At 32.9% G+C, this 27,663-nt stretch overlaps 1 protein-coding gene across 2 annotated transcripts in view; it reads left to right on the top strand.

Moving 5' to 3' along the window:
* CNTN6 (contactin 6) overlaps nucleotides 1–27,663 on the top strand; it is a 256,637-nt gene that overhangs the window by 210,803 nt on the left and 18,171 nt on the right. For both annotated transcript variants that reach the window (XM_032458065.1, XM_032458064.1), the window contains 6 exons: nucleotides 4,744–4,871; nucleotides 22,456–22,631; nucleotides 22,983–23,100; nucleotides 23,742–23,900; nucleotides 24,021–24,170; nucleotides 26,835–26,905. In XM_032458065.1, coding sequence (XP_032313956.1) covers nucleotides 4,744–4,871; nucleotides 22,456–22,631; nucleotides 22,983–23,100; nucleotides 23,742–23,900; nucleotides 24,021–24,170; nucleotides 26,835–26,905 — 802 coding nt within the window. The remainder of the gene's footprint in view (nucleotides 1–4,743; nucleotides 4,872–22,455; nucleotides 22,632–22,982; nucleotides 23,101–23,741; nucleotides 23,901–24,020; nucleotides 24,171–26,834; nucleotides 26,906–27,663) is intronic.

Genomic DNA, 27,663 nt, shown 5'->3' with positions numbered 1-27,663 from the left:
TCATAATATATCTATACATGTCAATGTCTTTAAATTCTAATTTTTACAGAACATTTTAAATGCAACTTCTTTAATTTGTGATTTAATCATCTAAATAGAATACTAAGCTTTGGTAATTTGGAGAAACATTTTCTATTTGATTGTATGAACAGGTGAAATATTCTAACTAAGCAGGTATTTGAGAGTAGATACTAGAGAGGAACAGTGTTATCACAGAACTGTGAAATGATTATAAAGGAAGAGTTAAGGAGGAAACCTACATGGACTGTAAGTGAAATATCAGAACTTGGTGACCCCAAAATCAAGACAGTCCAGGGACTGATAACCATGTATTAGTTAAAGTCACAAAAAGTATTGCTGAGTCCAGTCAGATGAAAGGGCTTTTTTTTTTTTTTTTTAAGATATCAGGTAAAGAGACCAAAGCAAGATTTAAAAATGCTTTTCTGAGTCACATAGGAGAGTAAAGGCCACATACTAGTATCAGCAAAGAATAAACATAAGATTAATAGCTAGCATTTAATTAATTCAATTCTTACAACAACTCTATTTCCATTCCCAAAATAACAATGAGAACAGTATGGCTTGGAAAGATTGACTTCCCAAGTACACAGACAGGAAGTGGCATGAATTCAATTAAGGGTATTAGGCCTTGAAACTTAATGCTGGAGACAATCTTTCAGGCATTAGGCTCCTTTCAAAAAACCTGGTATATACCTCTCAGGTCCCTGTGCTCACACTGAACTGTGACAAAACACTTCCTTCTTTCTTTATTGTTAGAAGCATTTAACCCCAAATTCCATGTTTGCTAATAACTCACTACTAATAGGACAGTGTAAGAGGAGAAGAAAAATAATCCTTAGTATCACCATCATTATTACCTCATGCTTATGGTGAAAATTCTCCCATAGTAGAGGATATCAAACTTGTCTTAAAGATTTTACAAAAGCTTAGAACCCTGAGAAAGTGTGCATATATGCACACACACAAATATTCTAGCACATTCTGGGGAGTTATTGGACTCCCTGAAGGTCAGATTAAAAATCTCTAATTTTAAAGATCATTCTATGTAAACACAATTTATATATGTATATATACATACACTATGCCAAAGTTTATGCTCTAAGTGACTATACTATTATTAAACTATACTTTGTAAACTTGAAGTGAAAGATTACTTGCTAAAATAAGTGCTTCCTGGTCTAAAGAGAAAAACAAGTTTGGAATCTTTCCCCTACATTACTCAGCAGGTACCTTGAGGTACCTACTTATTTCTTTGTCTCACTTTCCTGACTTGGAAAACGGGGATGATAACAATAGCGAGCCCAGAGGTTTACTTAAGGATTCAATTGACACTTACTATGCACTTCATAGAGGACCTGTGCAGAGTTAGCTTGCAATAATAGTTCACCATCTGACTGGATTTCGACCAATGAGTTTAACTGTGGAAAAGAATATCCTTGACATTAATGTTCTCTATTTCTCACATACCTATTGCCTTGAACACAACAAGTATTTAGTAAATATTTGCTGAATAAATTTAGAAGAAAAAAAAAGTCTTAGCATTGCTTTATTTCCAATTAGGCATTAAAATTGCTATTACATTTTTAGAAGTCTTACCATATAAATGGTGCTCAGACATTTTCATATACGCTTTTATGATCTATTTTCATTAGTAGTATAACCTTAGCATTAAGTCTTAATTTAAATACATAGTATGTAATCAATTACTTTCTTCTTTTTCTTTCTTCTCTGTAACTTATATTCTCTTTGCTAATTATTTATGAAAATCTCCATTTTTATCACCAGAATGTTTCCCTATTTTTTTTCAGATAGCTGAGCTTATCTATACTTGTGGCTATGTTTTGTTTTTAAATACCAGAGAGGTCTCTTTTTTAATAAAGATAGAATACATTAATACAACTTATTAATATGCCCTTTCCAACTCTCCTGGTACCATTTTAAAGTATCTTTTAGAATATTTCAAAAGAAGCATAGAAAAAAAAATCAGTCTTTATCTTTCTCTATGAATGTTACCATAACCATCAATTAAAATGTTACAGCTAATTTTTACATGTGCATACTTCCTTATCTGAAAATGTCAATCGCTCAGTTTGTTTAATACGGTTTGATGTTAGTTGGGTGTTCTTTCCTTTTTTTAAATTGTTTCTGCTAAGTCATGTTTTTATATGTGACAGAACTGGAAATTCTTTTATTTAATAGTTTTTCTTTAATTGTTCTTCATAAATTTAGAGCTATGATTAGGTAGTCTGGGTCTATCCACAGTGTTACAGATTAAGTTTTCCTACTATATTTTAATATTTCTTATTAATAAAAAATGATAAATTGAAATATTCATATTATTTATCATGTTATAAAATACCTAATTATAGTTAAATCTATGGCTTTCTATATCCTAGGTCACTGTGGAAAATTTATTTTTAATCATCTATTTTTAATAAATGATAAATCAGTTTGGTTACTAGTTTGGTTATTTTTATAAAATACTGAAATCTCATTTTTTATTATTTTACACATTTTTGCATATTGATCTTATGAAAAATGGATTCTTATTTAGATATGAAGATAATTTTTACAGGCTAAAGTTTGATTTACAATGAATTGAACAAAGTTCTCAAATGTTATTCTGCATACCAATGACTGAAAATCACGTTAAAATGCAAAGTTTGATTCAGTAGGTCTGGAATGACAACGTATTTTGAGAAGCAAACATATGACTATCTTAAGGGCATCTAATGATGACTCAACAGAAGCTTCTTGATCATAGTCAATGTGCAGAATTATTTACTGCGAGTAAGGCAAAGTGATGGTTCTAAAACCTGCTAGTGATAATCAGTTTAACTTTCAATTCACTCTCTGTTTAATGCTTATTAGCTGCCAAGTCTTGGGCAGATTTTAATTTTTCCTAGTCTTAGTTTGCCTTCTGAGTATCTCAACCCTGACAAATGTCGAATGACTGATTAGGATTTGAAAAGAAATAATCAGTTTCAGCAATGACAATTTCAATTAAGCTTAAGAAGCATTATTGAACATATACAATGAAACTGAAAAGGGTGGTGAACTCAGGGTAATATCAAACCACTGTTTATATAAATCATCCTTTTCTGAAAGTTAAGTGAAAAATTACATGACATATAAACACTGGCTTTACTAGCTGAGAAGTTTGTCTGATGGCCTTTAGCATATATTTTTAACATTTAAAAAAATGTTTTGGCAAAATTTAATGTTTCTGTACTGCTGAAAAATTCTTAGTTATTTGTAAATTCTAGAGGTAAATAATGCACCCAAAAGATAGAGATTAAAAAAAAAAACAAAACTCAAATAGATAAAGAACTGGTTTTGGCCAGAAGTTTGCTGCATACTGGAACAGCTTTTTCACTGTGTCACTAACAGTATGATTCAATTCTTAATGTAAACTGGGATCAAGAAATCTAGACATTTCAGAAATTAAATAAGATATCAAACATCTACTGTTGGGGACTATGCCAAGATAATGAGTTAAAAAAATCTGGTATGTGCCATGGAACATTCTAAACCCACATTGTGACCCCCCTCTACTCACTTGATGACAAATATGGAAATGGTCCCTAATAATAAATACAACTTCAGAAGCTGGTTTCATAAAATTCAGCCAATTTCATAAAATTGGCTGATAGATACATGCAAGAGAAATAAGGATATGTTTGTAATGACACAAAATACTGTCTTGTTATTGTTAACGAATGTGTTATGCATGCCAATTGTCTTCCTTTTCTTTCCTTAAAAACTATTGTTGCTACAAATGAGTTTTCATCATTTATTTTTGTAGAATCCTGAATACCCACTCACTAGTGATTTTAGAGGGTTGTTAAAATTATTAAATTTATAAGACATCAACTTGGGCATTTTTTTTTTCTCTCCTGATTAAAACATTTTATGGTGATTTTCTCAAGAAACCAATCTTAGGGTTTCTGCTGACTGCAATGGTGTCCTGATGTTTGCTTTTAACTATTTCTGAGCTTCAGGAAAAAAATTAGTAAGAATAATTTCATGAAAGACTGGAACTTCTTAAACAGCTATCCCTCCATTGTGTACTATATGACTTCAGGTATTTTAGAAATATTTAAATCACTCTGATTCTTGAGGCCTTCATCCTTTTTATTCCTCCTCTTACTCTTTTCGATGAGACAGACCATGTGACAATATTGGTCTTAGCCCTATGGCTATGGAACCATATGGATGGGTTCCTTCAGTTCACTAGCACAGACAAATACTGTCATGGTTGAGAATCCTGTTGTTTGGTGGCTAAGAGTCCAAAGTAAGACCAGGTTTATAAATCCACAAATACACAATGTGAAAATTGGCATTTCTCTAATGTTAAGTTCAGTTTTCACCAGAGAGCTGACTTTTCAAAATGCATAATAAATAGTCGAATTTGTTATTAATCAAGCAAATGGGCATTGTAACAGCAAGCACTCATTTCATTTTTAACGTGCATTGAAATCTGCAATGATAATTCGAGTTATAGCATTATAATTATCAATACTGTGTCAGGATAAAAGCAAATGTCATCTATTCTAATATGTAAATTCAGAGATTGCTCAAATTAAGAGCAGAATTAGGCAAGGAATATTCATATTAATAAATATACCCATGATTTAGTAATGCTTTAAAATGAAAATAAGTAGTTAAGACTTACCAAATTTAAAGAGCCTTACTTCCATTAATTATAAATTTTGTTTTTAGAGTGTTTCTCTTAGAGGATGGCAGCCTCAAGATATATAACGTTACCAGGTCGGATGCTGGATCATATACTTGCATAGCTACAAATCAGTTTGGTGTTGCAAAGAACACGGGCAGCCTAGTCGTAAAAGGTATTTTATTATCCTCATTTGTACTTGATGAATGTTGGAGATATGTATGCATATCATGACCTCTATCACAGTGCCAATCCTGTATCATACAGCATATGTGAAATATTTGATTTCACAATCTAAGAGTTATGTTACCATATTCATTAATAGCATGCTTCACTTTGGCAGTGGGATAGCATGGTAGATGTGAATACCGTGCCAGCTGAAATTCTGTCCAGTGGGTAATTAGTCAGAATTAAAATCTGCACCTAAAATCTTTGGATTTTCACAAATGCCTCAGTGTGGGGAGACCATGGTTTTGAAGACATCAGTGGGTATTTTTCTTGGTTAAATTTCCTTCAGAAACTCTTGTTTTGTATGGAAATTTTACCTGGATATAAGGCTGCCAAGTACATAATTAGTTTATATATAAAACTCCGCGTGCATGACTACTAAAATGCAGACTCTCTTGCATCCACCTTAATAAGCAGATCTTTCCAAAGAGAAAAAATTAAAATATTAGTGTCCATCTAAGTCATTATATTCCCATCACAGAACATAGATAAGCTCACACAGTTTGGGATGATAAACTTGAATATCCTCTTCTTCAAACTTTTAAACTAGTATCAATCCAAATGTACCTACTTATATCACCAAGGGACATAATTAGTATTAGACGTATCTATTCCTCATCTTTGCTATTTCACTTTATTAAATTTCAGCTCATAAAATTGGTATGTTTAGGGGAAGCCATGTCACTTTTATCATTTCATTGCCTCCTAGATGATAAAAATGATTGCCTTGATAGAGGAATTGGAGCAGCTAATTAAGCCCAAATGATTAAATTCAGCAATCGGTGCTTTATCATCATTTCTACTAGAAATAAATATATTCAATAAAAAGCAGTTAGCTACTACACTTCAACTATCGTTTAGAATGTCTCAAAGAAAATAAATACCTCCTTTTATCCCTGGAAGATATTTCTGCCAACTTTCTCTCAAGTCTATTACATTATGTCAACAATTGTCTGAAACACCCAGGGGAAATATAACTGATAGAACTTGTGTCAAAATCCAACTATTGTGGCATATTTTGAAAAACTCACTTTCTTAAGATTGTATTATCATCAGGTTTTTAAGACAGAGATGGACTTAATCTTTCAGGAAATGCATTATATTTAATGATAGGGAATTTCTCCAGCAAATTTTTGGTAATATCCAGATGCTGAAATGTGTGAATGTTTTATGTTTAAAGAAATAATATGTCCATTAAGGAAAACAAAGCAACAAAAAAAGAGATTCATTATCTCATTTCAAATTAAGAAGGTGCAGGTGGAATGCATTCATTGTATTACAGGAGAAGATAAAAATATATTAAAGGATAAAAAGACATTGCAGTTAATTTTTCCAGGTATGGAGAAATCCAAGAGGAATGAAAATATGAAATACTAAGGATAGAAGGCATCAACAGTAGAAGTGAAGTTTCTCAAAGACAGTTTACATAGAAACTGGTGATGGGTGAGCGGGACAAATTATTTTGCTGCTAAAATACAATAATGTATTCCCAGAGATTAAGGGAAAAAAAATGTAGATTGAGCTATATGGATAGTTTTTCTTCCTCAAATGTTTCTTTAGCCTCTGGCACCATCATGCTGTCTGTCCATTAGTAATTAATGGAAGAAACATAAAAGGAGAAGACTCACATAAATATGAAAAACTCAGGAGTAGCTGCTAACTTAGTTCTAAAGATAGCAGTTGGATATTTCAGAAGTGAAACTTAGCTGTGTTTTTCACTAGATAGGTTGCTAATTCTTAGGACAGAAACAAGCTGAGATACATTTTGGGATAGTCCATAAAAGAATCCATCATCTTCAGGTACTCTACTCTCTCTATGAGTAAGAAAATAACTAAATAAGGTTACTCAAGTTTTAAAAAATGGTGTGTTTTTGTTTATTTACAGTGTTCTTTGCTGGAGCTACTGAAACAAAACTATCTCAATCTGCATTCCTGGTCGCCTTCATGTTTTCTACTCTTTTCTTATTCTGTAGCACATTTCATCTTTTATAAATGATATAATTCACTTATTATGTGTATTTTCTTTCTATCTTTCCCTTTTTCTAGAAAAGAAACATAAAGAAGGCAGGGAACTCACAAGTCCTAATACAGTCCTGGGAATTCTGTGTGTTCAGTACATATTTATTGATTCAGTGAATGAGTCTTTTCTTATCCCCCTTAGTTCTCAGAGATAATTTCTATCCTGACTTTTGTTCTAAAATCTGAAAGTTTTCAATTTTTCAGTATTTCCACTTAGAATACTTTGCAACAAAGAGCATCTAAAGAAAATAACAAACTTCTAAATGCTCTCACTTTCCCAATTTCAGGGTTTTTAGTTATTTAATTCAAATAAACATAGAGAACTCCATTCTCTACAACGTGGGACAAATATGAAGATACACGAAAATCCTAAAGACTTCATGGAGAGAGCTCACTGTTCTGTTATTTTCAGCACAATACCTGAGGATGATTTACATACACAAAAATGCCATATGTCAGCGTGCATGAATATCAAGTTATTTTTTCCGTCATTTATATTTAATAATGGGAAGGAAATCATGTTTGTTATGTTTAACCTTCATTAAATAGCCACATGCCATTTTAAGGAGATTTGGGGATTTTTTGCTTCTTTGCCACTGACAATTAACATTACATGCGATATAAAAACATACATACATAATAACACACACATGTGTAAAAACTACATAAACATAAAATATGTACAGTTGGATAAGAACATCTTTAGAAAGTTTGCTTTATTATTGGTCTAAAGTGTATAATCTTTATTAAACTGGGGATTTCCATACAAGTATAGTTCTAAGATAAGTCTACCATCAGCATATCCTCTTAACTAGACTGTTATCTCTAACTCCCCCTCATGTGGGAATGTTGAATGTATCATTGCCAAAAATATTATTTTATTACCTAAACATTTGAAGCTTTAGTCTAAGAAGAAATCGTAATACAATGCATTGATTCAACCATTTTCTTGACTATTAAGACTGCAACCATATGGTTAAAATGACTTAATACTTCTGTGTATATGTATGTGTGTGTGTGTGTGTGATGGGTACCTGTGTGTGTGTGCTGTATTTTCTTGTCTACAATAATCATCTGATTGTCATTAGAGAGTCAAATGTAATTTTGTCTCCCAAACTAAAATCAGCTTATAGTGACCTTACTGGTAATAGGGTGGTAAGGAACAAATGAGAAATTTCAGTAAAGCTGATAAAACAATCATCTTTCCTTGAATTCACTTATCAGCCCCAGTCATGCAAGAAGTGTTGTTGTTAGATAACATGTAAAAAGAGAATAGTTACAAGAGTAAGATATTTTCTAGCTTAGTTTTTAGCTGATATGGCTTATCTGTGTTAAGAGGATTCTGAGGTTATCTTCACTGTATGTCAGAAATTTCTCTTTCACTAATGCAGCAGGATAAAGCAATTTGCCATTCAAACATTGGGAGTGCAATTAGCACTAGCCTTGCTAGAGCCTCAGAAGATGCCCAGTGCAATTTCAGGACATGTTCCATAAGCGCATACACGGAATCAAAAGAAAAGAGAGTTTAAATGTTTTCATTTTGGAGGACTTAACATTACAATGTGTACATACACTAAGAGGTATATGAAAATCGCATAAAAGAGGAAATTATTTGATCTGGCATTTGGAAAATTATTAAAAAGCAGAGTAACAGCAGGCTATAAAAATGATCTTGTTTGCAGGCAACATTTGTTTTTGTTTCCCCACTGGAGAAGTTTTGGATGTTCAATTATAGGCCTCATTGCTTCAGCATTATTTTCAACTGAAATGTCGGAACTTGGAAAAGCATATCTAATGTGCAAATTAAGTTTATTGCTGCTCATTTAGTTGTTTATTCTTTGTGATAGAAGTCTTTATTATAGCAGCATAGAGAGTGGCCTATCCATTTTCTCCAGCAGAATGACGGTGTTCGCTAACATGGTTCTACATTCACTAAGAGACATAACAAGATAGGTAGATAATTGGAAACTCTGTGGCTTTACACAGCAGTTTAAAGGATTTGAGGTGTTGAGGACAGGTGTATTGAGAAGCCTAGCTTTACTGAGTAAACCAAAAATTCAGTTTCATAGAAATGACAAGACACGAAGGAATATAACTGTCATATTGCAGTGGTGGCAAGTACTGCTACAGAAAAGTCTCCCAATACTGCTAATATCTTTCTCCAAATATTTAATTCTACACCCAATTTTCTGCAAAGAATGATTTAAAGCATTTTAATAGAAAGGAGACTTTATAAATGATTAATGGAAGTATTTTTAAGGTGAAAAATACATATAGTAAATTTTTATACTGGCTTGAAATGAAATTTTCTTTCCCTTCCAATATTTAACATAATGCTGAGTGAGTTCTTGAGATGTGAATTCCATAATCTCTTCAAGTATAAAGGAGAAAACAAACAAAAAGCATTCAGGTAAGCTAACAGAATAATGCCAATATTATCTTGGTCTTCATAACAATTTAGTTCATAGTCTTTTTAAAATGTAGCACATATCACTCATAATATTTAAAGGTATGTTAAGCAGTTTTTTAAAACTGTACATTGTACAATATATAACGTAAAGGACAGGTATTAATGAATTATAGGTTTGCACCTTTTTTTTTTGATTGTTCAAGAAGTTGTTCACTGAAGAGATTAAACCTGTAACTGGTTAATGTTTTGCTTTATTTATCCTTAATAAAAACAGGGAGTGTACAGCTCATGGTTTATGACAACTAGAGAGGCCAGACAGATGCGTGCAAACCACTTCTCAAAGCAGCAGGATGCACAGACTTTGGAATTTGATTAACTAGTTCTATTACTAACAAGCATGAGATCTTAATGTGTTTTTGCTGTGATTGATGTTGTATTGTTTATTATCATTACTAAGTATCCTTTATTAAATACATACTTTGTTCCAGCACTGTGATAGATAACTTTATGTATATCATGTCATTGAAACCTCATGCAACACTTTGAAGCAGATGATCAAAATTTTCATTTTACACAAGGAGAGATTGAGGCATAAGTTGCTAAAAGTACTTGTCAAGGTCCTTGTGTTATTAAGTTGCAGATGTCTTTTTTCCTTCTATTTTATCTTCCAGTAATTTTATGTAATAATAATTACATAAGACACATTTATGTGACATTGTTTAAAGTTCAGAGAAAATAAAAATAATTTACAGATATTAGTATTTTCCCATTAAAACTTCAGTTTTCATTTATTAAACAGAGTTCAGTATTTATTTATACTCTTTTTATTTGAGGTAAATGTTACATATATAATGAAATATATAAATTTAAAGAAGACTTCTGCTGAATTCCGGCAAATACATACACCTGTGTAACCCCAAACTCCAAGATATAGAACATTACCATCATCCTATAGAACTTTGCCTCATGCTCCTTCTTAACCCACCCCTCCCCCAGAAGCAACTACTGTTATGATTGTTTTTCTGCCACAGATTTCATACAAATGCAATTATATAGTATATACTCTTTGGTATCTGGTTTCCATCATTCAGCTTAAACCGCTAGCTATCAACCTTCTGTTTTTATTAAAAATGAACAAAGGTAAACAAAACTTTAGCCAACAGTAGCTTTAGTCTGTGCAGTAAAAATATCTTGAACTATAAATACCTTTGTCTCCTGTTTCCTTCTCAAACTTGTACACACTTCTGCCCTGAGTATTTGGTTAGAAACTAGAAGTTTGGTAATTTTTTCTTGATTCTACTCTGAGGCTAAAGGAAATTAGACACCTCTGTTGCCTGGGCATTCTATTTCTGAACTAACACAGTGATCATTCAAGATCTAGTGCCATTTTTTTAAGAATAATATATGTTATTACAACATAAAAGACCCTCAGATGCAAGCTCTGTTTTTTTAGTCTATGGATCCTGAATATTCAAGGAAGCAGTTAGCAAATTCTTTCAAGTCAAAAAAAGGAACGGGATAGGAATAGGGACAAAGGAGTGCAGACGGGAGAAAATAATCGGATGAATTGACAGATTCTCCTCTTCTGGCTTTTTTCCCCCCCTTTCATTTCATCTCTCCTTATCCTAATGTAAATGTTCAGAAGAAAACATTTTCTTTCCATTAGGTCCTGGAGCCAAGCAAAATAAAATTTCCTATTTTCATCTCTTACAAAACTACAGACTGCTTCAACCTGATGTTTTACTACAACCCAGCATAAAGTTATAGTTGGAGGACTGAGTGAACATTATCTATTTATAGGAAATATTAATATGATGCCATAAATAGTCATTACCAAATATATATTAACCGCCTTGAAACTGAGTAGTTGGCATATTTAATTCATTAAGCAGAATCTACAGTGCATGCTCTTTTTAAATAGATGTCAGGGCCTGTTTTGATTACTTGCTAATATAGAAGATCTGTGTTAACATTTTACATTATTACTTGCTAGGGAATTTTTCAGTGTTACCTTGCATGATATTTAGACTTGTTTTCTTACTTAGACAACTCAAGTTGTAGACAATCACTTTCTCCAAATGTTTCTTCATTTGTTTCTTTTATTCTGGAGTTCATGGTAACCTTTGAATATTTGTTCTAAATCATTTAAACATTGAAGTGGAAGATAAATGGGTAATGGTAACTGCAGGGAAACTGTAATATATTGAACATGGTTACTTTGTGCACTGGAATTAAATTATATTCTGTCTGTGGTGGAATATAATATAAATACCAAGTGCTGCATATAGATTTTAATCTATAAAATACATGTCTGAGCAGATTATCTTGTTATGGCTAAGAGAATATAAAACAGCCCAGCCTAATGCAAGTATATGTATAAAGAGGAAAAGCATAGTAAATAAACATTAAAAACTCCTCCATCTCTGGCTTGCTGGAGATGGGGAATTAAAGATGTCACCACACTGATTTTCTTCTTGGTTTGTTTTATCTGTGCAGGGTTTATTTCAGAGTATTAGCTCTGAGTTTCCTGTGCTTGCTTTCTCTAGGGTTAGTAATTTTCTTGTTTGTCTGTTTGCTTAGTTTTCAATGCATTTGACAACAATTCATTTCTCAATTCTATCTCAACTGTCTCCCTTCAATATCTATCTGTGGTTGTGCGGGAAGCCTAGTTGCCTAAGTACCATGACTTTCTCTTGACATATTCCTTCATTTGGGTAGAACGCATCTTCCAATGGATTTTTAAGAAAACAATGAAGAGTTATGCAATTTTTCTGAGATCTTTCGTGTTTGAAAATGTCTATTCTATGTTTACATTTGATTGTTTAGTTGGAAATAGAATTTCGCATTGCAAATCATGCCTTCAGAAACCTGGGCATGTTACCCTGTTCTGAAAGCTGAAACCATTTTGATTTCTGACCTGTTGTTTGTGACATCTTTCCTCCCTCTCTCTAGAAGTCTGTTTTCCCCAGAGTTCCACAATTGCATGATGATGTGCAATGGTGTAAATCCATTTACCTTTATATCAGGCATTTGGTGTACCTTGTCACCCTGGAAACTCATATTGCTTGGTTCGGGAATACCTTCCTGAATAATAATTTATTCCATTCCTTTTTCTGAAATCCCTATTATTTAATACTTACATTTCTTAAACTGATAACTTTGAGTTTATGTGTATATGTAAGTACCTATCTATAATTTATTATGTTTTATTTAATTATATATAGCTAGGTAGTAGATATAATTCATCTACATGTATATATGTATTATATATATTTTTGTTTGCTTGTTTTTCTCTCCTTATATCCATTTTATGGCTTTTATTTACCTTCTAGGAGGTTTTCCCAAATTTATCTTCCAGATCTTTTATGGTATTTTTGTTTTTGATATTTAAAAAAAATTTCCTAAGTGTCCTTTTATTTTTTGACTGTTCTTTCATATATCATCTTGCTTTTTTTCCTCTTCTTCTGAAAATATTGCTATAGTTTTCCTCTTTTCTAGTTTATTTTTTGTGCATAGTCTTTGTTGTTTCATACTGCTTTCTTCTCCTTTGTTTTAACTCTTATCCTTTATTAAGAAGTGTCTAAAAATACTTTGTCAATCTTAGTTGTCTGCTCATATTTAACAGTGGGGCACTAAAAGTCTTATAAAAAGCTCTGATCAAGTATGGGGCTTTTTGAACGACTGGTCTTCACATTTAGGTCATCTGGCCAGGATATTTCCTTGGGAGACTCTTAAGGTCACCATATTTAGATCTTTTCTCTTAGATTCATCAGATCCCCAGGACAACTGTCCCTTACCTCCTACCCCTGGTTTCCTCCCTAGGGAGCAAAGACCTGGCAGACAGCACCCTCAGAGCTGAATAAGGTTACAATATATGACTCTCAACATTCACTATGTACCTGTTTCTTAAGTGCCCTGTTTTCAGTAGAATTCTCTCACCCTCAGCTCTGCGTGGTGACCAACAGTTCAGAGACACTCTGCTTCATATCCTCTCAGGAGAATAATTCGTTTTCTTCTGAGATGGAAAAACACTCTAGAGACCAACTAGAATCCTATTCATAAAGTATAAAAGGGGGACATGCTAAATGAGTTTCTCCTCAGCCTTCCCACTGCCAGCCTAGGACTGCGCTTTATGGTAGGTCAGTTAGAAATCTTTCAGCTTCATTCCAGTTTCTCAAATATTTTCTACGTTTTTGATCTCTGTTTTGGTAGATTTAACTCCTAGAAACAAATTCTTCTTGGCATCATTTATTAGATATTTATAAAGAACTGAAAATATATACTGTGTTTAATCAAGTATCTTCACCCGGATACTGTATGTCCTATTTTTTATTGTGACGTTATTTTTGCCACTAATACTCAGAAAAAGTCAAGCTTCAGTTATTTTTAGCTTGAACAAAATTTATCATGTAATCAAGAAAACACAATTTGGGAAATAGCAGGTCATGAACTCAAATCTGCTTGTATGCTAGATACGATTCTTTCCCACATTCAAGGACATCACTCCAACACTTTCTCTCTCTCCCCCCACCCCTTTCCCTCACTTTGTCTCTTTAATCTCTGTTATCCTCTCCAATGCATCATTCTCATCATCATAGTTGCATACTGTTACTTTCATCATTTTAAAAAAGTCTTTTTCTGATCTTGCTTTCTGTCCAGCTACTACCATATTTGACTATACTCCTTTACAGCAGAATTCCTTTAAAATTTGTCTATAAGAAGTTGCTTTTTCCAATTCTTCTGATCAACTGTTCTGAATCCATGCAACCAGGCCTTTTTCCCCTACTATTTCATCAAAACTACTCTAACAAGGTAACTAGTAATCTCCACATTGTTAAACCAGTGGTCAGTTCTCAGTTCTCATCTTACTTAACCTATCAGACAACTGAATATTTTCAATCCTATACATACTCTATTATTAAATATTAATAATATTGGAGAAACTTCTTTCTTGACCAGTTGAAGTAGCTTTATCACACCATCACACCAATATTAACCACAAATATTATAAAAATCTTTTTAAATAAAAAGAGTAGTTTAAAGAAATTATGACAATAACCAAGGTGTTTTCAATATGTGGGATAATATTCTAGAAAAAGGAAAGGCACAGATTGGAGTTTCTCCTGTCAATTTCTAAACAGTTTGAATCAGAAATACAAGAATCCAAAGAGAAATGAGAAAATTTCTCAAGCAAAAATTTTAGTAGTCTCACAGTGCTAGATGGACAAAAAAGTAAGGCTCAAAGTAAACCAAGTAGAATAAGGCCTGCTAAACAACTGAATTTTGAAAGAAGACACCTAAGGGACTATGTTCTAGTAATAGAAACAGTAAAATTAACCAGGACTTAAAATCACTGAGATTCAGAATCAATTCGTACCAATTCCTGACTAGATTCTCCTCCTTTTCAATTGCCTGATTAAAAAAGTAAATCATCTTGGGAAAAATATAACAGAATGAAAATATTTACATTTTGAGCCACAGGCCTGGCTTTTCATAAAAAGAATAGCTGGAGCCAGGACCAAATGACCAGAACCCAGAGAAAAATCAGACAGTAGTAACAGGTCACAGCTGGCATGAATATGGAAGTTGTTACACAAGGGTTTTAAAATAATTGTGATTAGTATTTCTTTTTAAAAAAGATGACAAGAAGGAGAATTTCAGAAGGGCAATGGCATATATTAAAAATCAACTGGAAGTTCCAGAAGTGAAAAATATAGAAGCTAAAATTAAGAACAAAATGGATTGAATAAACAGTAGATTAGATATAGAAGAGAAGAAGATTAGTAAAGAGGAGGACATGTGAATATAAAATATTCAATAGGCTGAGAAAATGCAATAAGAAAGCTAAAAAAGAACCTAAGGAACATACTGTTTATGGTGAATACCTCTAACACACATTGAATTGTGGTTCCAAAAGGAGCAGAGATGGGAATCAAGAAAATGAGGGATGAGTCATTTGAAGACATACTTGGCAGGGATTTTAAAAAGCTGAAAACAACAGCAGGCATCTATTGAGGAAATCATTTAGTTAGGATAAACACAAAGGAAAGTTTGAATAAGCACATAGCAGTGAAGTCAAAGGAAAGAAAAGTCATTTGATAAAAAATCATCATCTTCAAAAGAATAACAATGAGACTGGCAGTTGATACAACAACAGAATGAAGAGAATCCAGAAGACAATGGAATGACCTTTGGATGGACTGAAAAATAATACCAATTCTCTTCCCAGCAAAAATATTCTCTCAAATGAAGAAAAATAGAGATGATTTCACACAAACAAAACTTCAGAGAACCCATCACTATAAATCTGCAGTAAAAGAAAAGCTAAGGAAGTTTCTATAGATAGAAAGAATATGATTGCAGCTTGAAGTACATAAATGGAAGAAAGTAAGAGCAACGGGAAGAGTTAATTTGTTAATCTGAGGCTAACTTGAGATTCCGAGGAATTAGAAAGTGGACCAAATTTTTAAAAGTTTTTATTTCTAGTCTTTGCAAGTTAACTAATGAGATAAAATATCACAGAATTGTGTCACCTGTTTGAAGTGCTATTTACACACTAATTTACTTTATATTGATATCTTTGCAATATTTCCTAAAATGACATAGATAAATGAAGGCAGAATCACTTATGCAGTGAAAGAAAGGTTTGGTGATTTTTTTGTAACATGTGTCAATCTTTTGAGATGAGCTGCTAACTTCAGAACCACCTGACCACTTATTATTCTGAACAATGACACTGAACAATGATCACTCACAGATGGAGATTCCAACTGAGTTAAAAGCACAGAAGAAACAAACAAACAAAAAGTGACCAAAATAATTTTTTCTGGATGCTCAAGAAAGACCAATGACATGATGGATTGCTATCCCTGGCTTGTAAAAATGTACCTGTGGGTCATCATATGTAATGTATGTTTGGGTTCGGATACAGGGGACAAGTCCCACTTGTGTGTAAAGAAACCATGCTAAACAATACAGACAGAAATTTTTTATATTACTTGTTATGCCTCCTGAGGCTCTTGTAACAAAAGATGTGTTCTGGATCATCATTGTCTATTGTGACAATGTGAATTTGAGTAAAGCTATTCATCAAAAGCATAATTTATTTTACTCAGTGTTTCCTTCTACTTCTTAAGGATGAGATTGTTAGATAAAGCTGTTTTCATACTGAATTGAATCTCAGTGAAATAGCATGGAAATAGTAAATACTTAAAAATCTGTAATTTTATGAACTATTCATTAATGTATGCATGTCATATATATTGAAGATAATCTTCAAAAGTGGTCAGTCCACATCCCTTTAGAAGCTGAATGGAAAAGATTCCTATTCTGTATATAAATATTGACTACCTCTATCATTTCCTTTCTTTCTGTCTTTTATTATTATTGAAAATTACAAACACACAGAAAAAGTAGAGAAAATAGTACGAGGAACACCCACGTACACATTACTTGGGATTGATAATCATAACAATAAATCAGTTTTCTTATCTTAAAAAAACTAACAATTACTTCTAAATTTTTCAGAGTTCAAATTTACATGATTGTCTCATAAATGTTCATTTATATATGTACTATGTATACATACAGACACACATATGTGTATATATTTGTGTATGTTAACCCTCTTCAATCATGAAAGGCATATTTCTAAACATTGCTCCTTAAAACTCTTTATATCCCAAGATGTATTAAGAGCTATTATATGAATTAAAAATATTCCATATCTAGTAAATGTAGGAAATCTAGAATTAAATAAACTTTAAAGTTTCTTTAATACAGGAATTTACAGAGATTTTAATATGCCAAAATGTACTATGAAACTCTAAAAGCAAATACAGTATGCAGAATTAATTAATTGTATAACTTGGAAGTCCATCTTTATCTCTGATGTTATTTCTGAAGCAATACTAATCAAGAACATTTTACTGGATATGACTTTTTTCTGGATCCAAAGCATTGCTGACTTTCTGACAATATATTTTATATAGCTTGGATTTTCCTTAAACAGAAATTTCAGACTCAAATTTGAAAACCTAAGGCAATATTTCTCAAAGCCTGGGCCTAAACTGACATCAGTATTAACTGAAGAAGCAACCTGTTAAAAATCCATATATTAAGTTTACTCTGCAGACCTGCTGAATCAGTATTTCTGTTGCAAGTAGAGAAATTCACATTTTCAAATCATTCTCCAGGAAATTCATGCTAAATTTTTTAACATTGGAGTAGAAGTTTTATAAATACTTAAGGAATAGGCAAGACAAATATAATTATATGAAATGAAAAAGAATAACTATCCCTCTATTTTGTTTCAGAGAAAGAGGCTTAAAGAATTTCAAAGTTTCACAAATGATAATCTAGTAATGTTGACTTCCCTTCTTTTTAATTTGTTATAATTCAGGCCAGAATGTTCTTACTTATCCATAAATACCAACATGTATTTCCATGTTAATAATGAGCCTCATGTTACCGCACCTACTCCACTGGTATATATGCACCCACAGGTAAGGAGTAGACTGATGTGTGTGTATACATCCCTCCACTTCTTAAGAGTGATCTCAATAGCTTGAAAAAACATCTCTCTGATGTTAGACTTTCTTAAGAAGTTAAAATGTATGCAAAGGAGGAGTCTGAACTTGTTGATGAACTACAGCATACTCCTTGTCCTTTCCCTAAAAAAGCATCAAAAATTGTGTGTTTCTCCCGCTCAAGAACCACACTCCCATTCTCTGCAAGTGTGATTTTGTCTCTGTGGGTATTCACTTCTAGTTCTGAGCTGGAGCTGTGTGTGGTTGCAGAAGTGAAACATCTAGGGTAGCAGCTGGTGGCCATGTGGCTGTTGCAGAGGAACCAACACAGGATTAGAACAAGTCTGCATGGTGTGGGGAGAGAATACAGTCTTTACAAGTGTCCTTGTCCATGCACCCCCTCACCCTCAAAGGAGGTATTTACAGGGGGAACTATGCTCAAGTAATCTTACATTCCATGTTTTTGGATAACAAGTCTGCCACACAGAAGCTACTTCTTTTAAATATAATTCATTTTTTTACCCTAAGATATTAGTATGTCTTCATACTCTTTATTAACTCTGATTCACCCTTTTAAGACCTCTCACTTTTCTTCTGCAATTTTTTTAAAATGGCATCAAGGGTTGGTTTCATCAGTGTGCAAATAAGTCACAAAGGACCACATGCTGACATATGCCCCATGTTTGGTCTAATGATCTACTATCACCATCTTGAAATTCTTGATCATTTTGTCTCTGGACTTGTGCTCTGTGAAATCTTTTGGGACACTGGAACATGCACATGAGCAGAGGAGATATGCTGGACGGTAGCATACACAAGTGTTTATGGTTCAGCAGCAGCACTGGCTGTTGCGTGAAAACAAGCTCAGGTCTGTGCACCAAGCAGGCAGCATTAATGCATAACTGGTTGTACCATGTCTACCCACATGCCTCATGGCAGCCAAAAGAGCTAAGGCTCAGAGGAGGTGGGCACATCAGGACCTGGGCCCAGATTAGCAGAGGTGATGATGGCAGCAGCCACAGAAACTTCAATGGATGATAGCAAGGGCTTGGTAAGAACAGGGGACTCTAAAAGCAGTCAGTGCCAGGATCCACTGGGAGAGGTCAACTTCCCGATTTGTCCCCAGAGGATGTCTGGGTGACATATGTAATTAACTCTTCACCCTGGGCACCAAGATAGGAACTATCATTGCCCAGCTAGTAAGTTTTGTCAGTAAGGTATGAGGAAATAAAAGCCTATACATGGACATTGAAACAAGGCATATCACAGTTACCTGAATTCTCAAGAGTTTAGCATACATGATTTTGAAAATGTGTGCAACACTGCAAAACTAATATCCAGAGGTTTGAAATAGAAATTAAAGATTATTCTACTCAAAGTATTTTTATATAAAGCTCCAGGTAAACCAATTATTAAGGAGTATTCCCTTATAACTGAAGATAACAGCAATAGAATGCATAAACAGGAATTTTGGATTGTACACAAACCATTAAGCCATTTTCAGTTTCTTGTGCAACCTCTACAAGTTACAGGGTATGTCCAAAGAATATAAAATTCCACGATTTAAATTTACATCTAAAATTCACATTTCAAAATAATTTACCAGTAACTTATCCCAAAGTTGTCACAACCTATAAAGTTCTCTCAACAGTTCCGTAACAGTTGCATCAATAGAAAGATCTTTGCAGAAATCAAAAATTATCAAGAAGAGATAAAAAAGCACCTACTCTATAGCAGAGAACTATATTTAATATCTTGTAATAATCTTTCAAAAAAGAATTTGAAGAATATATATGTATAACTGAATCACTTTGCTGTACACCTGAAACTAACACAGAATTGTAAATCAACTATACTTCAATTTAAAAAAAGAAAAAAATTGATTTTATATTTGCCATGAGCAACTGATATCAATTACATCACTTGAAAATGAAGTTGCTCAAAACATAAATTTATAGAAAAGTGGGAAAAATCTTGTTATCAAGATATAACTTCAATAAAGTATTATAAATTGATGTATTGTATAAAACTGAAGAAAATGTATTTTTTGCAATTTGTATGTTTATGCTGTTACTCGTGTCACTATTACCCTGTTACATTTTATAATACGTTATTTTTAAAGCAAATTCCTTTATATTTAGTAACCTTAATAGAAACATTTTCCCTATTTTTCAAACAAGGCTCCCTACATTTTTATTTCATACTATGACCTGAAAATTATGTAGTTGGCCCTAAAAACACCTAAGGCTTACATTTTGACTATGACTATCATCAAGCTTCATACTCCCCAAATTCACTCCTGTATTTCTCTCAAATACTAGACTTCCAGCAATATGAATGCTTTGCACCTGCCACCAGTTTTCTTCTTCACACAGACTCTTTGTAAATGCTCTTGCCTGCATAGTAAATGCAATGATTTCTCCCTGCCTATTATGTTTACTTAGGTAATTCCTATTTGCCGTTTACCCTCAGCTGAAAAAACTATTTCTCAATGAACTGACCTCTCAAAAATCTTTATTTTAATACAATAATTTACTTCTAGTATACGGCACTGATCACGGTAGTAAGTATGTATTTCTGATTGAGCTTTGATTAATGTCAGCCTCCCTTTTAAGACTTAAATCTCTGTGAAGGCAAGCACCATATCCATCATTTTTATTCGGTGCTACTTTCTTCCTTCTTCCATTATATTTCCAATACTTAGCAGACAGCTGGAATTTGGTAGGTGTTCTATCAATATTAGTTAATAAATGAGTTAACTAGTGAGAACATGTACACATTATGATAAATTATAATACAAATATTACTTACTCATGAAATTTCAGGCATTACTACTATACTACCAACGAGCTATGTGTATAGAGAATGATCTGCCTAGTATTACCATTTTGTGGTGCCATAAATGGAAGGATTGGCTGTCATTTTTAATGTCTAAAAATTAATTTAATTGCATGATCTAAAACTTTAAGAGCAGCTTTGCTCTTACCAACACATTCAATTAGCTAACTCATCTTCCTGTAAGTGTAAATAAGATATCTGTGATACATTTTTTCCAGAGAAATTACAAGAAGGAAAATATTCTCTAGTCCTACAAAGTGTTATTGAAATCCTGGTTATTACTTATCCTTCCTCTGAGGGAGACATGTGAAGAAGGCTTGGAATTAAGTATGGACTTGGTCCACAAAAATCATTCTTCAAACTTTTCCTCAGAAATAACTAGAATAAAAAGTATATATGTCTAATATAATAAAGAAATTTTCACATCTTGAAAATGTGAAAATATGAAGTATTTGATGTAGAATAAGTTCGATTTTCTCCATTACATTCAGAAATATTACATGCACTTTTATTTTTCAAAGACTCATCAACATGTACCTTAAAAGCCCAAGATTACGACTTCTTACTTTTCACTCCCAAATCTTCAGTAAGAAAACAGTCACAACTTTTTAATGTTGGAATAATACTTAAAGACTATTGATAAAGTATAATAGCACACTCATCTTTAAGAACATATAAATTAAATCTGAATGCTTCTTTGATTTCTTGAGCAGCACGAAGAAGCTAGAAGGAAAAGTTTTACTCCATATCCTAGAGGGTTAAACTTATTTTTTCACTATAAATTGCCAAAACCCCTAATTTTTAAATGCCAATCTCTTTAAAAATATTTTACTTTGGTAAAATAGTGCATATCTAAATCCAAATACATTTTTTTCTTTGCTGAGTTGCCATTTTAGTCAAATTTTAGTCCTCTAAAATCAAAACTATGTATTTTGTTATAAAATATGTAGTCAAAAATGATCTATCACTATGAGTCTCTTTTAACCACAGAAACATAGGACTCAAAAGTCCAACTGGAACACTTTTTGGAATTGTCCTTTGGAAATGGCCAATGAAACGGTAGGACCAATAGACCAACTGTTGACATTGTGACTCATATTTATGGAGGGAAGAGTTTTTATGATAGATGTGTAACTCTAACATTGCAAAATCTGGGTAAAAAAAGAATCATTTCTTTCTTATTCATGTTGTACACCTTGAGCTAAAATAGAAAATTACCACAACTATGTAAGAAATAGAATAAATATGTTGTACAACATTGAATATACATGCTTATGATTATAAATCTCTTTTTAATATAAACTATAGTAGTTATGATTTTAGGGACATAATTTGTCTTATTCATTATGAAATTAATGTAGACTATTTTGAGCTATATTCAGTGTGCAGATTGGAATGTTTTGGCTGGAATTTCAGAATAAAAAAATAATAAAAATAGTGTGATGCAGTCTCTATGTATGGAAGGCTCTCTTTGAAGGTCCACAGTTTTGTACGAAATATTTAATTTTATATAAAGCATAAGTAAAAATATGTCTATACTCTTCTTACAAATAATACGCAATTTTGACTAATGTAGAAATATTTGAAAAGTGCAAAAAATTTTCCATATTAAATATAGAAAAACTTCATGTCATATAGATACAATTTCAAACAATGGCAAAAACATTCGAAATATGTATTTGATAGCCATATGCTAGCATTTTATAAACTATTATAATAATTTTTTTTCTCAACAGAGAGGACTGTTATTACTGTTCCACCTTCCAAAATGGATGTTACAGTTGGCGAGAGTATAGTCCTACCATGCCAGGTGTCCCATGATCCATCCATTCAAGTTGTGTTTATATGGTCTTTCAATGGAGATGTCATAGACTTAAAAAAAGGAGTGGCTCATTTTGAGAGGATTGGAGGAGTAAGTTGCTGGAATTTTTAAGTGCTTAATAAAATGACTCAAGTCTTTTACATGAATCAACATCTTTCATAATTATCTCCTCATATTTATTTGCATGGATCATCACTGTCTGCTTATGAAGCTGCATCTGTTTTTTTGTTTTGTCTTTCACAGAAGTGCTTGTGTTCTAGAGGCAATTATAATAAAGGGGGTAATAAAAGGGGTCAAATATGAGAAACTATAATGATACTAGTATATCCCCTAATTTCAGAGCTGCCTCATATTTTGTATTTATCCAGCTGTAAAAAAAAAAGGAGGGGGTGCTGCTAGGTATGATTATGTTTTTATCTCTGGCTTCCTTTCTATCTGCAGGAATCTGTTGGGGATTTGATGATAAGAAATATTCAGTTAAATCATTCAGGAAAGTATCTATGCACAGTAAAAACAACTCTAGAAAGTTTATCAGCTATAGCTGAGATCATTGTGAGAGGTAAGCATAAATGGTGAAAATAAATGAGTACATGGTTTATTCACAATCAAAAGTGTTAATACGTACATGATAGATCTTTGAGTAACTATATTATAATAAAGAAGTGAGGTAAATAGTGCAGATTTTTTTTTTTATTTTCTAAACTCCAAGATTCTAGGTTGTGGGCATGGATATGGATATTGAATTGAGTAGGTTCTGTCTCTTTATAAGGAATGGTCAGACTTAGCAAGCAGTGTCAGTCCCTAAAATGTTATTATACTTTCTATTCATAATAAACCATTCTTGTCAGAGCAGGGTCAAATTCACGTGTTCCTGAAGGTCTCTTTATCAGTTGCACTTATTTGAGTCAGCTTTTGAGAGAGGAATGGACAAGAGTGGTTCTCAATTTTTGAGATTAGCTTCCTATCGGATGATATTCAACCATCCCATGACTGGCACTTTCTAATCTTCAAAGGAAACATTTCTAAATTAATCTCTCACCATGTAAGGTGAATTAATAGGGCTTTAACACACTCAAATAATGTGCTAAAATATATTATGTTCAGTATTTTATTTTTAAGCATAACAGATAGACTATCCCTGTCCCAAGTAAATGAATATAATAATTTCCAATACAGTTACCATAAAACATATTTTTCAAGGTCCCCCAGGTCCCCCAGAAGATGTAGAAGTGGAACATATTTCCAGTACTACTTCTCAACTAAGCTGGAGACCAGGCTCAGATAATAACAGCCCCATTCAAATATTTAGTATTCAGGCTCGGACACCATTTTCTGTGGGTTGGCAGGCTGTTTCCACAGGTAGGTGACACAAGCGTTTTTGGATAATTTTCTAAAACATACGGTGATTTGTTTGATTGAACAAATGATTGTTGTTAACCAGTGCTAGTTTAGGTACCTGAAATGTCCCCTAATTTTCAGTTCCAGAAATTCTCAATGGTAAGACATACAATGCGACAGTGGTTGGCTTGAGTCCTTGGGTGGAATATGAGTTTCGTGTTGTTGCTGGGAACAGCATTGGGATTGGAGAACCAAGTAAACCATCAGAACTGTTAAGAACTAAAGCATCAGGTAAGATATCAATGTCTTCTAAAAACATGAAAGATTCTTTATGGTAAATTTCTTCAAGAAAACAAGTGAGAAGTCTTGTAGTATTTTCAGTCTAAAATCAGGGGCTCTTATTTCCCATTTTCAGAAGCCATCCTCTCATCTTATCTATTTTCTAGCCAAAATCCAATAGAGAAGCTGTAGATCTGTAGATGCAAATGAGTTACTGCTTGTTTCACTAAATGCTGTAGCCAAGAATCAACTGAGACTCTGCTGGTGCAGTTAGCCACACATTTTCATCTATTTCTCAACTCTGACCTAGTTGCAGCTTCATTGAGCAATAGTATAAATTTCTCCACATGCAAATGAGATGAATTTTAACCTCATTTAACAGAAGCTCTAATTGAGCATCAATTGGTTCACTGAACAGAATACAAGTGGAACCTGCCTCAGAAATCACACCTTCTTTAGCACTTTTTCAACAGATCCTCTTTGTTCCACTCTTCAACTTTTACATCCAGGGTGGCATATGATCTGCTCATTGCATGTAGGCAACAAAGTTCACACTGTTATTCAGTCATCTATGAAAGATCAGTACAAACTACTACAGGAAAGTGTGTACAAATGTCAGATGTCAATAAATCATTTTTTAAACTAAAGGTAATGTTAATAATTTTAGCATAGTATTGGGGCTGAAAAACAACAGATTTGATAGTGATAAATTAAATCATTCTAGAAGTTTAGAGCTGAGAGGAGAGTCTTTACTTTGACAGCAGAGGAAACGGAAGACCAAGATGTAAGCTGACTGGACAAAGTCTGAATTTTAACACAGACTTTCAGACTTAACCACTAGCATTCTTTGTAACAGTGGACCTTAACCGAAATGAGATAAAGATTAATGTAGGGAAATGCATAAATATAGAAATTTCCAGGCCCTAAGTAGACAAACTGGGTAAGAATCTACAAGTGTGATCCATGACTCTAGGTATTATTAGCTTTAGCTTCAGATTATTTGTTTAGCAGTTGATTTATATTATGGTGGCTTTGGGCAAGGTTGATGCTAACTCTGAAGTTCTTACAGTAATGTTTTTAATGTCACCTTCTGTTAACCTCTCGTTTCAGTAGCATAATGAGACTGGTATTCATAACGATTTCCCTGAGGCTCCAAATCATATGAAGTGTGTCTTTTTTTTTTTCCCCTGCATCATCAAAGGCATTTCTTCTCAATATGGCTTTAGGTTTAGTATGGTTCATTTGAAAATTGAATAAAAGAGGGAACTTTATTACCTAGAATACAGGAAACTTTGTGAAGAGTCAATTAAAGTACCATTTTAAATAATATTATTATGTATCTAAACTATTTAACCATCCTGAAATACGTATGTAAGCTGTCAAGTACCAGAAACCCTGGAACTGTAGAATCCATTCTGATTCATGTTACTTTTGGATAAAGGCATAGGAAGACAGAAAATAGGTTACAGGTATGAGGAAATCTTTTAAATAAATTATGAAGGTCAAAACAGACAAAGTTAGGGTATATCTGAATATTAAAGTCGATAGTGTCTTACATGTGTTATTATTTAAAAGAACAATGAGATTATTGTATCACTGTATCATTTATAAAGTTAAATGTGTATGAAAGGAGAAAAACTAAGCAGTCTGGATTTATCTGAATGGTAGACATGGTCAGAGAAAATTTTGAAATGAGCAATTAAACATTGAAAATAAAAACATATTTAAATTCAAAATGATCAAACATAATTTCATATAATTCAACATTTAAAAAGTATATCCTGTAGATTTTATCCATTATCCATTATTGCAGATTTAGCATATTCTTGCTATTATTTCAGGAAAAAGAATGTTTTTTAACACTTCCATATGTATAAAGTAAAACTTAATTTTGATCATATACTACAAAACCTTACACATGCATACAGTTGTCATCAATTTTACAGTTTACTTTGAACTATTTATTATTCATTATACTACACCTCACAAGGATATAGTGGAAGAGCATATTTTTTTCCTAATTCACAAAAATGATGAGCGTCTGGAATGTTCTACCACTGAGACTTAGGATCTTAGAGTTAAACTGAGGGAATCCTCCAATCACTTCCTTGACTTGAGATCATCTTCTTACTCTGAAAAATTAGAAGAAAAGTCTCATTCTGTACTGAGATATTTGAGATTCACAGTTACAAAATAAGAATTTTTAAATTTATATTATCTTTAAGGATTTATTTTTAGATATTAAAATATCCTGATGACTAACAAAAGGAAAATTATTTTAGTTTGTTTATTGAAAAAAATTAACAGACTGACTCAGTAACTTGTTTACAGCACAACTGTATAATAATTAGGCACTAAATCAGCAGTGTCGCTGTTACCATCTGAATGGAACATCATTTTGCCAATTAGTAGATGATGCATAATAATGTCAAATACATGATGTTACTCGATTTTTAATTAATTTTGGAGCCACGGTGCTCATGTATCAAACACAACTGTGTCCTCTCTCTTAGAAATTTGGGTATGTGTAAACATAATTTATGTTCATTAAAAATTCAAGAGTCTCTCATAAATGTGCCTGTGTGAGATTCTGAAAGGTGAAATCCAAAAACAAAATTCCTCCTGATGAAGAGGTACTTTAATAATCGCCATCCTGTTTCTCTTGGTTGCTTTTAGTCCCTGTCGTGGCACCAACAAACATCAATGGAGGTGGAGGAAGTCGCTCTGAACTCGTCATTACGTGGGAGGTAATTTTCTATCCAACTGAGTTATTTTGAAGGAAAAAGATTTGGCCTGCCAAGAAGTATATTGAAGAACAACCAAAAAAAAATTTCTTTGATCACTATTGAGTATATACAAATCATGGTATGAGAGATTCCTGATGATGCATTATTTAGAGGAGGTATTAGAAACTTTAAAAAAATTTTTTCTACTGAAGTGGAAAAGTATGACTAACTCTGCACAATACTCATCCAAAATAAGAAAAACAACTTCCACGTCTACTGAAGGTAAATCAGTAGCACTTTTGTTATTAATTGACAAACTAGAAATTACCTTATTTATATCCTCTAGAACTACTCAGGCGTTAGACTCAGCAGAGTGCAGGTAGAAAAGAATGATTTTCCTATCATTGCTCTTTAAATCCTTCCAATTTGTTCTTCCCTGTATCTGGATGAACGCCTAAGCATATGGCATAGCTTTTGCAGTAATTACCATTAAGTATTAACACGTTTATGTATGATGATTTTGTACTTTTTAAATTTTTCAACCTGATTTATTATCATAAATTTTACACTTTCAACCAACCAAAGTTTCTCATTTCTCCAGTTGCTCAGTTCTGCCTCAGCCAAGGAATTCTACAGTGTGAAAGGAAATGCATAGTCAGTTCTCCACCTTCTCTCCATCCTGCTATTCAATTTCTCCTGCCCCAAATTAGCTCCTCCAGAGTTGTCTCTGTGGGTTGGTATTGGGAGAAGATAAAAAGGACGAAAAGGTCCTGATTGCT

This window comes from Camelus ferus, chromosome 17, assembly GCF_009834535.1.
Source record: "Camelus ferus isolate YT-003-E chromosome 17, BCGSAC_Cfer_1.0, whole genome shotgun sequence".
Taxonomy (NCBI): Eukaryota; Metazoa; Chordata; class Mammalia; order Artiodactyla; family Camelidae; genus Camelus; species Camelus ferus.
This window is presented reverse-complemented; position numbering and strand designations above follow the sequence as displayed.